Here is a 17,311-nt window from a genome sequence, read left to right as displayed (position 1 = left end):
CTCACATTATCCCCTTCTAGATTCTACTATAGGTAAGCCCTTCTCAGGTGCTGTTCTGTTAACTGCAGAAAGATTCAAATCCTGGAAGGACCAGGGATCCAGAATTGCAAAATCCTCACCCTCTGGCTAGAGCTGACACTAGGACATGGCTCTGTTGTAAGTGCTGGAAGGACGTTCAGTTCAGCATACCATCATAGAGATCTGCCCCCCAGTCAGACACAGAAAGGTCCATCCATGAGAAAAGGTGTCTCTGGATAGATGGGCATAACAATGAGGGCTTCAGGTGTACCTGGAGATATCTAGATTGAAGGGCCCCTGGTCTCCAGCAGGATTCTAAGTTTGTACGGGAAGCTATCAAAGTAAAGGCAGAGGAGTTGGCCTTAGCAAATGGGAGTTATCAACAGGTTGCCAGAGCAGGGCCTCATGCACATGAAACAAAAAAAGGATTGAGTTATAAAACTGGAGACCCACTGGAAATTGAGTCAAGAGATTCAGGCAAAAGCTCAGTGGTTGAAATTAGTAAAACTTCTCATCCTCAAGTAAAACAAGGAAGGGAAAATTAGTTGTATGTTATCATCACATTCAATTGAATAGAAACTCTTCTGATTATTTCATTTGGAAAGAGCATAGCTTCTTCATCTAGGAATAGCCATGAATATTGACATATAGTTAAAGAAACAAACCTAACAGTGATATCTGCCTCCAAACTCCCTCCTGTTGCTGCAGTGGACACTTCCATTCCTAGTGATGGTTCAGCTCTTTCCCCTTGCTCTTCTAACCTCCCAGTCCCTGGGACCAAACCAAAGATCCAATGACCTTTCATGACAGCAGATAGAACTCATGGTGCCAACTAGGTGATGCTCTGGGGAGGTGGGAAAATAGGGGAGAGAGGTAGTGGCCAAGAGGGGGCTGTGCACACAGGGCAGGGAAGTCTGCTGCTTGCTGACACTTTTCTTGGACACATGGGCGCCTCTTCTGTAGGGCAAGGCATTTTGCTGATAGTCCCTGGTCAATCAGCAAGGCTTCACTTGGGGGCTTTCTGGGCACAGTTTGCAGTCTTTTAAAATGGCATCTCCAAGAATGATGAAGCCTGAGATAATGGAATTGGGACTATTGGCTGTCAGGACTCATATATGAGGCATAGTAGGGTCAATGCCTAATCTTATCTCCCTCTTTTCTCGAAGGAAAAAGAAAGCAATTCCAAGGAGAAAAGAAGCAATGCAGGTAAGTTATTTGGGCATGGAAACAGACCATTTGGCAGAGAAAATACTAAAAGGAAGTGGTGGGAGGCACGCTAGGTCTCCGCTCCCTCATTTCCCATGTGAGAAACAATATCACGAACATGACAACATTCTAAAAAGATCACATAGATTATTTAAGCTGGACTGGGACCAGATCCCAGGTCTCCTGAACCCAGTTCAATGCTGGAACTGCCCCTCTGGCTCATGGCCTAATGTAGAAAGAGCAGAGCAAAAGCAGGAGGAAAATGGCATGATGGCCCAGATCCAGGGTTGTGAACTTTAATTTGGGTGACCTGGATTTTAGGTTCCTGACTTGATTTATAAGATTAGGTAGATCTGGCTTGGCAGAAGTTCAAATGGAAGAGGCCAGGGATTTGAAGTGACCACAAACTCAATTCAGGCCAACAGTAGGTCTTGACCTAAAATCAACAGTGACCACTAGTGGCCGGTACTGTTTCAGGTGAGAAGTGGGAAAACCAGAACCAGGCACTCAGTTCCTTGGATCACTCCTAATTGGCAGGCTTAATCCCAAAACCAGCCCCATGACATTAGCAACAGTATCTTCCTTCACTTTGCAGATGGTGAAACAGAGGTACAAAGAGATTGAGTAGTTACCTCAAGTTTACATAGCTGGAAATGAGCAGAACTAGAGGTCTGTCTCAGATGGCATTTTCCTAGAGGCTGCTGGAAAACTCCTAAGCAATCTCTCTAACTACATTTGTGAATTGGTGCAAGACCCTTAACATATCTGAGCCTCAGTTTCCTGAACTAGATGAATCTCAAGTCCCTAAGCATATCCATGAGGAAATGCAACTAAAAGCTTCAGAGTCTGTCCATCTTGGGTCTGTTCTTGGCTAGTTGGATGACAAGGCAACTTCCTTCCTCCCATCTCTGTGCCTAGTCTAATGAATTCTTATATATCCCAGGCAGCACATTGCCTGGCCCTGGGGGTCTGCTGTCATTGCATTGCTCTGTGAGCTGCATCTCCTACCATCCTGTAGCACACAGACTATACAGGGCTGTATGTAGCAACCCTGTGGGGAAGTGTTACGATTTCTTTTTGAAAATAAAACTCCTAACTCTGGGAAATGAACTAGGGGTGGTGGAAGGGGAGGAGGGCGGGGGGTGGGGGGGAATGGGTGACGGGCACTGAGGGGGACACTTGACGGGATGAGCACTGGGGGTTTTTCTGTATGTTGGTAAATTGAACACCAATAAAAATTAATTTATTAAAAAAATAAAAATAAAAGTCCTAAAATGTGATGGAGCAGAGGGAAACAAGGAGCTTGACTTTGTTTCTTCTCATCTGAATGACACTGAGGAGTCTAACAGTTTCCACTATCCATCCACAGAGGGGAAACCAGATGAGGTGGTGGTAAATATAGAAGATGGGCCAAAGAAGAAGAAGGACAAGATGCTCAAGAAGAAACCCAAAGAAGATGAAATCCCCAACCTGGCTGTCTTACAGGTGTGTGGACACGGCCATCTTGACCATGGATGGGGTGGAAGTTCTGGAGGCAGATTCTATTAGTGCCTCAGTCAACCCTAGTAATGCCTCTGTCTGAACAAACTTACTTTGTCTTCATTATGATCATCGATGCAGAGAAATGAACCTTAACAAGCATGCAGGCCCAGACAATGAAGCTTGCTAATTTTCTATTTTCCATGTCCTCATACTGAGAAGGGGCAGAGCTTACATTGGTTAGCCTGGATCCAGCAAAGTAATTTGCAGTGGATGAGTTCCCCTTGGCTCACCTCTCAGAACTTGTCCTCAGCATCTCAAAATATGATCAAAATAGCAGGAGTTTTGATTTTTTAAACAAGATATATTTATTTGTTTTTAAGAGAAAGTGTGAGTGCAGGGAGGGGCAGAGGGAAAGAGAATCCTCAGGCAGACTCCCAGCTGAATGTGGAGCCCAACACTGGGTTTCATCCCAGGACCTGAGATCATGACCTGAGCCAAAATCAGGAGCTGGCTACTTAACTGACAAAGCCACCCAGGTGTCCCCAAAATAGTTGGAGTTTGAACTCTCACTGAAGTCAGCTCCATCACACAATCTTAACATTAGTCAGAGGCTATTAGCTAGAGGCATATTTATGGGTATGAAAATTGAGATTATGAAACTTACATAAAGAAATTTAGATAAGTAATTTTGATAGGAAATTTGCATAAGTGATTTAATTATATTACCAAACCTGAAACTCAATTCGATTTTGCATTTCTCAAGTATATATACACATATAACTATGCACTTGGAAAATTCATGTCTATATGCATGATAATAAAAATAAATTATCCATCACTTCATATGTGTTAAGAATTAGACGCTTAATTGACATTTATTGATTTGAATGTTCTCAGAATATTATAGATTGGATCCAACAACCAAATGATATCAATTGCTATAAAAAGTTTCCTCATAGCTATAATCATATATATATATATATTTTTTTTAATTTTGGTTTAACTATACTTCTTGGAACTTCAAAGTTTATCCAAAAGACTTTATGAATTTCCAAGTGGTAGCTAGTTCTAGAGGTACTGAGTCAATCATATTCCTTATTTTGCTAAAAATAAATGAACCATGCCTCTTAGATTTTTCCGATGGGCATATATCAAGGCTGGTTTTGAGAATTTTGGCATTCTTCTTGGTCCTTCCTTCCTTTGAGCACTCTCTTCTCTTTTTTCCCTAAAGATATACGATGGTGATCTCGAGAGTGAATTCAACAATTTTGAAGACTGGGTGAAAACCTTTGGGCTCTTCAGAGGCAAGTCTACAGAGGATGACCATGGCCTCGATGGGGACCGAGTCATAGGGAAGTTTAAGGCAAGTTCCAAAGTTAACCCTTTTATTTGGCTCTCTGGTCTGTAAATGCCAGATATGACTCAATTCCATTAATGAGATTGTAGTGTAGGATGTATATAAGAAAATTCCCTAGTCTTTACACAAGAGCCTGTCTAGAACCCCACAAGGCATAGCCTTGGTCTTTTGAGATATTAGGTTTGTGGCCAATGAAATGGGTTGGAACTCAGTATGATGGGATATAAGGAGACAGAGTTGTTACCTAAAAGGATCACTGAATTTTAATTTGCGTCTCCCATCTCTGATCTACGAAATATATGATCTGATCTGTACAGACCTACCAATTGGATGATTAAACTAATCAAACACTAACCCTTCATCCCAGCAGAGTCGTGGTGTCAACATCACAAAGCTGTAGTTGACACTTGACTCTGAACTGTGCGCTGGGCCATTTGGTGCAGGGCAGTGTGTTGGAAATAGCACAAGGACTGAAATTCACCACTCAATGATATTGTAATACTAACTAGCTTCCTGATCCTGTACTTGACCTCCCTGAGACTCACAGGCAGCATCTGAAAATAGGAATACTGCAGTCAGGCTAGAAGGAGATACTGGGGGAAAAAAAACCAGCTCAGCTTCCTGTGTATTAAAGGTACTATCCCATCTGATGCTCCTATCTACATCCTCCCCTAACAGCCCTGTGAGGAGGCTGTTACTGTACCAACACAGATTCATGGACACACCGTAAAGAAGCTCAGATGCAAGCAAGTTATGTGAACTGCCTGAGGACACCCAGACACAAGGGTAGTGCCACAAGGGTAGTGCCAAGTCCTGCTGGGTCCCAGGCTATGATCAGTTTCCTAGCACTATGCCCTCCCTGGCTTTTGGTAGAGCATATGACTGTCTTGTTTCACTGGGTTGTACTTTGTGGTTCTAGGGCTCCTTCTGCATCTACAAAAGCCCCCAGGATTCTGGCATTGAGGACAGTGGGCAGCTGAGAATCCAGCAAGGGGTTCCACCCAACCACCCGGTCAAAGTCCTGATTAGGGTGTACATCGTTGCGGTAAGCCATCCTTGTTTTCTCTGAGGAATTGTCTTGGTCTGCTCAGGTTGTTTAATCTGGGTGACATAAACAACAGACTTGTATTTCCTCACTGTTCTGGAGGCTGGAAGTCCATGATCCAGGTGCCAGCAGAGTTGGTTTCTGGTGAGGCCCCTCTTCCTGTCTTGTCAGTGACCACCTTCTTACCATGTACTCACATGGCCTTTTCTCTGTGAGCACACATGCACTTGTACACACACACACACCAAGAGTGTGTGAATGAACAGAAGAGAAAGAGAGAGAGAGAGAGACAGGGAGGGGGAAAGCTTGTGTCTCTTCCTCTTATTTTTTTTTTTAAGATTTTATTTATTTATTTATGAGAGACATAGAGAGTCAGAGACACAGACAGAGGGAGAAGCAGGCTCCATGCAGAAAGCCTGATGTGGGACTTGATCCCAGGACCCCAAGATCACACCCTGGGCCGAAGGCAGGCGCTAAACCCCTGAGCCACCTGGGGATCCCCTCTTCCTCTTCTTATAAGGACACCAGTCCTTTTGGATTAAGGCATCACCCTTATGACCTCATTTAACCTTAAACTAGCAGCCTAAAAGCCTTGTCTCCAAATACAGTCAATTAGGGTTAAGGGCTTAGACATAGAATTCTGAAAATGCACACTGCAGTCCATAGCAGGAGGTATGAAGTTTGGTTGATAACATGCACATTTGCTGGCTTTTCACTTAAGAAAAATACTTCCCAGGCATATTAGACTGCTCTGGGTAGCTTCATTTGCTGTCTTGTGGTTGCCTGATAGCTGGAAAGAAAACCAAATAGGACTAGAGCAGGAAGCTCACTGGCAAAAGAGCAAAACCAGGGCAGAACAGGGCAGGGATCACTGTGAAATCCTCCCTCGTGGCTCTGCCTCTGCATTGTCACAGTCAGAAATTTCATTTCAAATGTATTTCCAAGAAAAATCTTGCTTTTGTTCTAAGCTTCCTACTTTCTGATGAGAGCACTACACTTTTTTCCTCTTTTTTTTAAGTTTTTGTTTCCTTTTTTTAAATCAATTCATTTGTTTATTTAATTTACATTTTACCTAGTGAGTATACAGTAAACAACTGGTTTCTGGGGTAGAATTCAATGATTCATCACTTACATACAACAGCCAGTGTTTATCACAATAAGTGCCCACCTCAACATCTTTCACCCATCTAGCCTATCCCCCCACCGACCTCTGTCCTTCAGCCCTCTATTCTCTATGGTTAAGAGCCTCTTGTGTTTTATTTCCTTCTCCCCTTCCCCCCCACCCATATGTTCATATATTTTGATTCTTAAATTCCAAAAATATGTAATATCAGTAGGTATTGTTCTCTGACTATATATTCTCTGACTTATTTAACTTAGCATTATATACTCTACCTCCATCCATGTAGTTGCAAATGGCATTATTTCTTTCTTTTTTTTAATAAATTAATTTTTTATTGGTGTTCAATTTACCAACATACAGAATAACACCCAGTGCTCATCCCGTCAAGTGCCCCCCTCAGTGCCCGCCACCCATTCACCCCCATTCCCCGCCCTCCTCCCCTTCCACTACCCCTAGTTCGTTTCCCAGAGTTAGGAGTCTTTATGTTCTGTCTCCCTTTCTGATATTTCCCACACATTTCTTCTCCCTTCCCTTATATTCCCTTTCACTATTATTTATATTCCCCAAATAAATGAGAACATACACTCTTTGTCCTTCTCCGATTGACTTTCTTCACTCTGCATAATACCCTCCAGTTCCATCCACGTTGAAGCAAATGGTGGGTATTTGTCGTTTCTAATGGCTGAGAAAGATGAATGGATAAAGAAGATGTGGTTTATGTATACAATGGAATAAGTTTTTGTTTCAATTCCAGTTAGTTACCATACAGTATAATGTTGTTTCAGGTGCACAACATGGTGATTCAACACTTCCATACATCACCAGGTGCTCATCACAACAGGTGCATATTTTATTTATTCATGAAAGACACAGAGAGAGAGGAAGAGACATAAGCAGAGGGAGAATCAGGCTCCCTGTGGGGAGCCTGATGTGGGACTCGAGGCCAGGACCCCAGGATCATGACCTGAACCAAAGGCAGATGCTCAACCACTGAGCCACTCAGGTGCCCCACAACAAGTGCATCCTTAATCCCAATCACCTATTTCCCCCATCCCTCCACCCACCTGCAGTCTGGTAACTATCTGCTTTTTCTCTATAGTTAAGAGTCTGATACTTGGTTGAGAGCACTACACTTTAATTATGAAACTTTTTGGCCTGATTGCTTGGAAGCTTGTGGCCAAATTTGATGTTCAGTCAAAGCAAATCCCTGCCAAACCTTTATGGTACATGTATTTGTTCTCAGGATACTGCCCTTGGAGTTGATTTTCATATCCTATTTGATTGCAGTAATCTTATTTTATACAAAATTCCTTGTTTAAATTGCCTATATCATTTTTTAGAAACATAAATGAAGCATAAAGCAAAGATGAATTATTCTTTAATACTCAGGGAAAATTAAAATGTTCCCATTCCATGATGCAATTCCCATGTGTCCTGAGCAGCAGCATTGCCCCTAGCACCATGGTCCTGGCATGTTATAATCACCAGGGATGTGATGATGAAAAAAAAGCAGTCTCTGCCCTCAAGAAAGTGGCCATCTAGTTGGAAAGATTACAAGTGCTTATAAAGAATCACTGGCAGTTCCAGGTAACCTATATTAAACACCCACTCAGGGCACTTGGGTGGTACAGTCCGTTAAGCATCCCACTGTTAGTTTTTGGCTCAGGTCATGATCTCAGGATTGTGATCTCAGGGTTATGGGATCGAGCCCTGCATCGGGCTCCACACTCTGCATGGAGTCTGCTTAAGATTCTCTCTCCTTCTCCTTCTGTCCCTCTCCATTGTGTGCTCTCTCCATTTTCTCTCTCTCAACTAAAGAAATAAACCTTTAAAAAACCCTACCCAACCACAGGATAGTTTAGACTACCTTTTTCAAAATTTTGTCCAAGAGGTCACTCATGTCATGGGAGAGACCCTTAATAGGTATTCCTCAGGAAATGGACCATGTGTTCAAATACGTTTGAGAAATAGTGCATATAATATTTTTTCCCTTTACTATCCTCTGGGATTCACAAAGCTCTTTAGCACATTCATGGTGTGAGAAGTCCAGAAGCAAAGAAACCTATTTAACTGTGGAATCTTTAACAGCACTTTCTAAACTTCTTGCCCATACCTTTCTCCCCCCATCTACAGAAAACCTTGCAGAACTATGGCTCTTTGGGACATAGTTTAAAGGAACCCAGAAATAGAGGGTATGAACAGCAGGAAGGAGGTTGGAGACAATTACTATTTATTTGTTCATTCAGCAAATATCTACAACACACCTTTGATGTGTCTGGGATCCTTTCCACAAAGGCCAGGAATACAAATTGTGCTCCTGCTCAGGAAGTGGGGGAGGTGGGAGGACTGCTCCAACAAACGAAGATTCAGTGGGTGGCAGCCCTGGTTGTGGAGAGGATAGGCTCCCTATGATTAGGGACAGGTGGCACCTTGCATCAACATTTCCAGTAATAGTGATTGTGTGGTTTGCTCTCTCATGCTAAGATGTAACCAATTGACTAAATAATGAGTTATTTTTAAAAATCTTTTAATTTAATAGAACATCCAAAAATGTAAAAAAAAATACTACTACTTAAAAGTCGTTCCAAGAAAGAAATAAAATCTCCCTGCCTCTACAATTCTATCCCCAGAAATGACTCATTTTTCTTAAGAATGTATACATACATCCATATCTATAGTTGACTATTGAACCATGATGTGGGGGTGAGCGGTGTCAACTCCCCCTCAGTTGAAAGTCCATGTCTAACGTTTGACTCCCCCCAAACTTAACTATTACTAGCTTACTGTTGATTTGAAGCCTTACTGATACCATACCCAGTTGATTAACACATATTTGCTGTATTATATGTATTATACACTGTGTTCTTAGTAAAATAAGCTAGAGAACAGAAAATGTTACTAAGAAAATCCTAAGGAAAATACATTTATAGTACTGTATTGTATTTATTGGAAAAAAAAACATATAGAAGGGGACCTGCACAGTTGAAACCCATGTTTTCAAGAGTCAACTGTATTTACACTTGTCTACAACTACATCTAAGTAGTTATTTAATGAATCCTGCTTCATGCATTATATATTGATCTCTTTTTTTCTTACTTAGTATAACTTGGACATTTTCCAGGTCAATACATATGGGTGTTCCCTTCTTTGTAGTAGACACTTAGTGTTTTATTGAATTAATGTAGTACCCATTTATTCATTTGTTCAACAAATATCAAGAAGACCCTGTTCTAGGTCTGGAGATAATGTAATGAATAAGATAGACAGCACTCTTGCTCTGATGGGGATCCCATACTAGCCAGGGGTGATGTGGAGATCAAGAAAGGACAAAAATAAGCAGAGGAACAGTTCAATGAGATGAATGTCAGAGATAACTGCTATGTCAGGGATTAAAATTGAGGGATGAAGGATGCCTGGGGGGCTCAGTGGCTGAGCATCTGCCTTTGGCTCAGGTCATGATCCTGGGGTCCTGGGATTGAGTCCCACATCAGGCTCCTCAAAGGGAGCCTGCTTCTCCCTCTGCCTATGTCTCTGCCTCTCTCTGTGTCTCTCATGAATAAATGCATAAAATGTTTTTAAAAACTGAGTGATGAAAAAAAAAACTGAGTGATGAAAAAAAAAATAAAATAAAAACTGAGTGATGAGATGAGAACAAATGGGGAAAGGATCTTTTGGATTCAGTTTCTAAGTAATTGACAGGTTATTTACAAATTTGCTATTAAACAATGATCTGATGAGCATCCTTAAAAACAGAGCCTTGTGTGCTTATGAATTCCATTTGGAGGACAGAATATTAAAAATAGCATAGTTTCTTACCCAGCTGTCATTTCTGCAGTTTCTCTGTCTTATCATTCCTCACCAGCCCCCTACCTGGGACATCACCTAGAAAGCCTTGTCTTTGGGGTGGGTTAAGCCAGGTTCTCTGGAAGCAGACCTCACGCTGAGACGCAGACCATTACTCAGGTGGCCAGTGCTAAATGCCAGCCTGATGGAGTCATGGATTCAGAGCCCATCAGGTGTGGGATAGGCTTTCAGGTCCCCCCCACCCCGTGATTTTTCAGATAGATCTCAGAGAGGAGACATAGCATGCCCCAGATCACATAAGACATAGGACTAGAATCCAAAGTCATGCCTTCGGGCTCATGTCCAGCTCAGTGCTCACTACTCTGTGCCAAGTGCTGCTTTCCCCTGAGGACATGACTTCAGAGAAAGTTCAACCTAAGATGATAACTTTTCTTTCAGCATCAAAATGGACAGGCTGAAGGGGTGGTTCTTAACCTTGGCTGCACCATGGAATCATCTAAGGAGCTTCTAAAAGTCCCAAAGCTAGGGGCCAATTTAAATTAGAATCTGGGGATGGAACTCAGGCATCCATATATATTTTTAAATCCCAGGTGATCTGAGTGTGCAGCCAATGTTGGGAACCACTGGACCAAAAGGATTTTCTTTCTCCTCTCCAGGCATTTAATCTCAGCCCTGCTGATCCAGGATGGCAAAGCGGATCCCTACATTGTGGTCAAGCTTGGCCAAACGGAAATCAAAGACCGGGACAAATACATCCCCAAACAACTGAACCCAGTATTTGGAAGGTCAGTGGCCATGTGGGTCATGAGATGCTGTCCTGTGTGTGTTTGCTCCTGCTGTGTTTCCATGGAGGGGCTGGTGTATGTTCGTGCGTGTCTGAGTAAGTGTGGCAGAAAGTTAAGAGCTGGACTCTGCCTGTGGTAATAGCCAATCAAACTAACCTTCGTGGAGAGCACCTGGGTGGCTCAGCTGGCCACATGCCTACCTTCACCTTGAGTCATGATCTCAGAACCCTGGGATCAAGCCCTGTGTCAGGCTTCCTGCTCAGCAGGGAGACTGCTTCTGGCTTTGCCACTCCCCGCACTCGCTCACTCTCTCTCAAATAAATAAATAACATCTTAAAAAAACAAAAACTAAGCAAAATTAACCTTCATGGAGAAGCGCTAAGTTCTTTCCTTGGTCCCTTCAGGAATTTGGTGGTACATGGTGATTTTCATGCTCATAGTTTTCCAAGAATGATTTTCTTAGGTCTTAAATTTAAAATAGTCATCTTCAGCCTCCTGCCTTTGAACAGAGAGATTTCCTTCTTATAAACAAGGCAAGTGCCACCCAGAGAGGTTGAGAAACTTATTTAAGTTCACATAGCTCATGACTGGGGGAGAAGGGGCCATACCTTTGGTCTTTTGTCTCCCATCAAAGGGGTTTTTCCATCAGATCATTTTGCAGCTCGTTTGAGGCGACCCCTGAAGTAAACAAATTGAATTGTGTCCTCTGCTTGTGTTTTGCAGAGTGTTTCAACGCACATTGCATTTGTGCATGTTTAGGTGCATGAGGTGTTCTCCAGCTCACAGCAACCTTGTGGGCCCCCCTGGTCCTCTAACACATTTGTGTTCCCTGCTTGGGGTTGTGTACGTGGTAGCTGTTGACTTTGGAGTCTGTTAAACATGGGTTACATTTTGCTGCAAGTAAGCTGTGTAGCTTTATGAAGGTGCCTTAATGGCTCTGATCCCAGTTTTTCTACCAAACAATAATAACTCTTGACTCTCAGTGGCCTTTAAAAGAGTAAACACAAGCACTTGGCACATGGTCTATGCAAGCATGTAGTTGACACTCAGAACACATTCACTTCCTCCCTCTCTCCCATGATAACCATTTTAGCAATGGAGATGTCCTAAGTGTATTTAATTTCTTTTTTTCTGGAGTAACAAGAAGCATATGAGAGGAACTCTCCATCAGCCTCATTTAAATTCATTTACACTTTCGTGATCACTGTGGACCCTCTGACATTTGATCAGAATGAACCTCTTAACACTTTATAGCTCCGAGGGAAATGAAGCAATAAGTGATCTTGCCTGTTCAGATTAATGAGAATGATTAAAACAATGGTGCCAGGGAGACTTACCCTTGCTTCCCTGATCCAGAGATGACCTTTATTATTGCTTGCCATTTATGTAACCGGCACTTCATTTTGCCAAGTGCTTTGTAGTCACTTTTTATTAGGTACTTCCACCGCAGTGCCATGAGTTAGACTGGTTTTATTACCTCCTGTATGGCTATGGTAAACAAAAGAGGAGGATGATGGAATATTCCCTCCAGCTTCTAGCATCGTAGAGCTTCTGCTAGAAGCTAGCAGTATGTAGATGCTTTCTTCAGTGTGTTTTTAATTGTTACTCAGGGACAGAATTTGCTGGCTCAATCCTTCATGTTCTAGTAGGCAAAGTAGAGGGCTCCAGTCCCCAAGCAGGGGTCTGGGGAATCCCTCTCTGAGACATCATTGAATGAGGATGTCCCTGATGTCCTGGAGCCTTGCCTGCTATTACTCCTCCTTGCTTCTGACATAAATTGATATGTTTCTTTGTTAATTGGCTGTCTCTCATCTCCCCACAAGAAGCTAAGCTCCCTTTGAGCAGGGACTTGGTCTAGTATGTCCAATGCTGCATCCTCAGAACCTACAACAAGGCCTGGCACAGAGCAGAAAGATGCTCAGCAAGTATTTGTAGAGTGAATGAATGAAAAGATGGATAAACAAACCTGTCAATTTCCAGGCAGATTTAATAGGCCCTGGTCACTCTGCATCATCTTGAGGTGGTATATGTCCACAGACTTTGGCATTTCCTCATTTTCTTAATTCACAGCACCTGGCACACAGAAAATGTATAATAAATGTCATATGGCACACAGAAAGTGTATATAATAAATGTCATATAAACAAATGAATACATAAAAGAATGAATGAATGAACAAAGAAACAATGGGACATCTTGGCTCTGAATCTTAGAGGTACTGAGTGTTTCAACAAGGCTCAATTTTAACCATTTCATGATGCTTTCTTTCTCTTTTTTAAAGTAATCTCTACATTCAACATGGGGCTCAAACTCACAATCCCAAGATCAAGAGTCATATGCTCTGCTGACCTAGCTCGCCAAACACCCCAGTGCTTTCTTTTTCTCAACCATCATTGTATTTAGAGGTAGTATCCCACTGACTCCCAAGTCGGTATAAGCCTACTGTCTCCCTAAGTGACTGGAAGTCCAACAATGGTGAACTGTTCCTGGTAGTTCTTTTATGATGGCTCCAGTGAAAATTCAGGAGAGGTTCATCTGTGAACACTCCTCTTGGGAAGATGGGCCAAAGCAACTGAGTCTTCTGTCACAGTTGCCAGAGTAGTTAAGCACTTAATAAATCCTTCTTCGGTGACAGCAGCCTTGTGATGGCCAACCTCAGAGATAGTGGATGGAGCCTTCCTTGTGAAACACCTCCAGAATATTAAGCCTGGTTTGGAATCTACATCTTGGAGCTCCAGGCAATACTATGCCATCTGATGGAAGACATACAGATTTCTTCCCCACACGGCCATATCTCCAGCCTGTTAGAGGTGTTTCAGTCCATTCGTTACAGGCAGTGGAGCTGTGGTGCCTCTCTGCCTCTCCCTCGGGGAGGTTTAATTGACTGGGGGTGCTGTGCTGGGATGTCTGAGGCTGCCACACTGGATAGTGAAAGCCAGGGCTAAGTGAATCTGACCACAAGGGCAGCAAACCAGACAGGCCTGTGGACACAGAGGGAAATAATGAGCATTCATTCCATCTCCCTTTCTTCCCACCCCCTCTTGGTCCCTCGATCACCAACTGGGTCACTGCACCTGTCCCAGGGCAGCCAGAGTTGGGAACAGCTGGAGAACCCTCATGTGTTTTTTATTTTGTTTTCAAGACACTTCCCTAAATTCACTCCAAATTTACTTCTTTTTTCTTTCCCACCAACTTTTAATTTAAATTCTGGCAAGTTAACATACAGTGCAATACTAGCTTCAGGTATAGAATTCAGTGATTCGTCCCTTATATACAACACTCAGTACTCATCAGTGCAAGTACCCTCCTTAATTATCTTTTGTAATGCTCATCAGCATGGATAATGCATCATTCCAGGAAATCCCACGGCACTGCTTTTCCTTTGAACACATCTCATTGGTGTGGTATCATGGAAAGAGCTCAGAACTAGCGGTCAAGGAACTGGTCCTTACCCTACTGTGACCTGACTTATGGTCTAGGAAAGTCACTTCCATTCTCTGGATTTCAATTTCCTTATCTGTAAAATGAAGGGATTGAATATGGTGATTCCTGAGATCCCTTCCTGTTCCAGAAGACATTTATTGCTTACTCTCTGCAGTTGAAGCCAGGCCTCTCAGCAATGCAGAGATGGAGGAAGGTCCTGTGTCTCAGAATTTTGCAGAGATGGCATTGCAGTCCTGCGACTCTGTTTTCAGAATTTTCCATCTTCAAAAGCCTTTTCATTTAAAACAAACTCAGCTGGAATTGCTTCATGAAGCAGCAATGGAGGGGAAAAGAAATGGCAATTCATTGGGTACCAGTTGAATACCTGCAAGCTAAATGTGCACTTTGTATAAACAGTATCACATTTAACTACCATGGTATATTATAAAGAAGATATATTGATCCTCATTTACACATAGCGAGGCCAAGAGGGATGAAATAATTTTCCCAGCATTTTACACCTGGAAGGTTGCAGATTCAAATCTAAAAATGGAAATCAGTTCTGTTTGAGACCAAACCCCCAGGTTTTTCATGCCCATCCTGCTGTCACCCAAAACAAAGACCGTAGGACATGACCCATGGAAAGGAAGATTATTGGCTGCTGGAAATTCATGGTGGAATTGGAAACTGATTAAGTCTCAATGAAACACTAAACCAAATAAATACCTACTGAGTATTTGCTGAGTGTTTAGTGAGTTCCTATGAACCACAGGCTAGCTAGGAGCAAAGTGGGGAGACGTCCCCTATATAGCCAGATATTGTTGGACTCCTAATGCCTTTCCTTGGACCACAGGTCGTTTGAGATCCAGGCCACATTCCCAAAGGACTCCCTGCTCTCCATCCTGATCTACGACCATGACATGATCGGGACAGATGACCTAATTGGGGAGACCAAGATTGACTTGGAGAACCGTTTCTACAGCAGACACCGAGCCATTTGTGGCTTGCAGAGCCAGTATGAGATGTAAGTTCTTCCTGCAAGGGGCAGGGGAGGGAGACACAGCTGGGTCCGGCCAAAGCTCAGCTTGAATGTCTCAGAGGGGTTCCACCTCAGCAGAGCTGGTTGGGGAAACCATGCGCTGCCCTTGAGGGTGGTTGGGGCTGGGGAGGCAGCACTGATTTAGAACCCAGGGGAGGTTCTTCAAGAGTCAAGAGCTGAATCAACATGTTCACTCAATCAGCTGGGCCTGGTGGGCAGAGTTGCAGGTGAAGAATGATGTTAGAGGAAGAATAATAGAACACAAATGCCAATATCCCAGTTAAGTATAACGAACATTTATGAGTGCTTATGATATACCAGACACTGTATCTCATTCAGTTCTCTCAAAACCCGTTGAGGTGTTATCCCTACCTTACCATGAGGCAGGAATGGACCAGCTCTCACTCTTTACAATGATTTTAGACTCTACTTCATTAAAAATTTTTTTCCAAAAAATTTTATTCACATATTTGAGAGAGAGAGAGATTGAAAGAGGGAGCATGCACATGAGCAGAAGGAAAGGCAGAGGGAAAGGGAGAAGCAGACTCGCCACTGAGCAGGGAGTCCAATGAAGGACTCTCAGATCAGGACCTGAGCCAGACACTTAACCGACTGGGCCATCCAGGTGCCCCTCTGCTTTATTTTATTATATTTTATTTTTTTAAGATTTATTTATTTATTCATGAGAGACAGAGAGAGAAAGAGAGAGGCAGAGATATAGGCAGAGGGAGAAGCAGGCTCTATGCAGGTAGCCTGACGTGGGACTCAATCCCAGGTCTCCAGGATCACGCCCTGGGCTGAAGGCGGCGCTAAACCACTGGGCCACCCGGGCGGCCCTGCTTTATTTTAAAATACAGACTATGAGCTTAATTTTTTAAGTGTGTTTTATCTTAAGAAAAATCTTAAGAATTTCAGCCAGAAAAATATAAGAACATTCATTAGATTTCCATGGTGTAATTTTAGAAATGTTTTTCTTGAATGTAAAAGAATGTAAAATAATATATATTCATTGCAGAAAATTGAGAAAATACTGAAAGTACAAAATTATGCTTAAATTATTCCACCCAGACATAACTTATGTAAAAAATTAACTATTTCCTTTTAGTATCTTTCCTATGTTGTTTTTCCCTGAAGTTGGCCTCACACTATCCATGTCATTTTATAAGCTGCTAGTGGCACCTACTCTTATATCTTAAGCATTCTGTAGGGTCTTTCACTATTTTTAAAAATCATTATTTTTTTAATATTTAATTTATTTATTCATGAGAGACACAGAGAGAGAGAGGTAGAAACACAGGCAGAGGGAGAAGCAGGTTCCATACAGGGAGCCTGACATGGGACTCGATCCCGGGTCTCCAGGATCACGTCCTGGGCTGGAGGCAGGCACCAAACTGCTGAGCCACCCAGGGACCCCCGAAATCATTATTTTGATAGCCTAGAAATCCAGTTCAGTTTTGGGCCCTTGTAAACCCTGAGGTATTTACAATCCCAATTACCTGAAAAGGTGCCATTCAAAGAATGATTAGTTGTTCTCCCTCTGAAATCAGGAAAGGAAGCCACAGGCCAAGATGGTGCCTCTTCTGTTCCTGACAGTGGAACCACCAAGGAGCAGAAGAGATGGCTCTTCTGTAAGGGACAGAACAAAAGTACACAAGAACCTCATGCAAAGAAATCCAGACAGAATGCAGATGGCTGACTGCCAAAGCCTAGGTTGGGAGGGGAAGCAAGGAGCAACCACTTAATGAGGACAGGGTTTTCTTTTCGGGTGATGAAAAGTTTGGGGAACTAGGTAGAGGTAGTGGTGGTACAAGATTATGAATGTACTACATGCCACTGAATTGGTCCATTTTATATTTATGTGAATGCCACTTCAGTTTTTTTTAAGGTACATGTCTTAAAAAACACAACCAAACAAAAACTATCTGCAAAGGATTTTTATGTCAAGCTGCTCAGAAGTCCTGCCTTTCATACAAGTATGCAGATGCAGAGATATGAACTAGAAAAGAGAGAAAACAAAACAACTAATAT

General features: G+C 42.6%; 1 protein-coding gene and 1 long non-coding RNA gene across 2 annotated transcripts in view; one reads left to right on the top strand and one right to left on the bottom strand.

Moving 5' to 3' along the window:
- Positions 1-17,311, top strand: part of FER1L6 (fer-1 like family member 6) — a 155,953-nt gene that overhangs the window by 110,142 nt on the left and 28,500 nt on the right. The window contains 7 exon segments of the mRNA XM_041769620.1: positions 1,185-1,224; positions 2,594-2,709; positions 3,938-4,069; positions 4,983-5,108; positions 10,693-10,719; positions 10,721-10,821; positions 15,098-15,268. Of these exon segments, the coding sequence (XP_041625554.1) occupies positions 1,185-1,224; positions 2,594-2,709; positions 3,938-4,069; positions 4,983-5,108; positions 10,693-10,719; positions 10,721-10,821; positions 15,098-15,268 (713 nt within the window).
- On the bottom strand, positions 12,801-17,013 carry LOC121499100. The gene is made up of 3 exons (XR_005990010.1): positions 16,780-17,013; positions 14,411-14,568; positions 12,801-12,894 (listed from the first exon to the last, which is right to left on the bottom strand). It is a non-coding gene; the product is annotated as an uncharacterized LOC121499100 (long non-coding RNA).

This window comes from Vulpes lagopus, chromosome 9 (assembly GCF_018345385.1).
Source record: "Vulpes lagopus strain Blue_001 chromosome 9, ASM1834538v1, whole genome shotgun sequence".
In the NCBI taxonomy this organism is placed as follows: domain Eukaryota; kingdom Metazoa; phylum Chordata; class Mammalia; order Carnivora; family Canidae; genus Vulpes; species Vulpes lagopus.
This window is presented reverse-complemented; position numbering and strand designations above follow the sequence as displayed.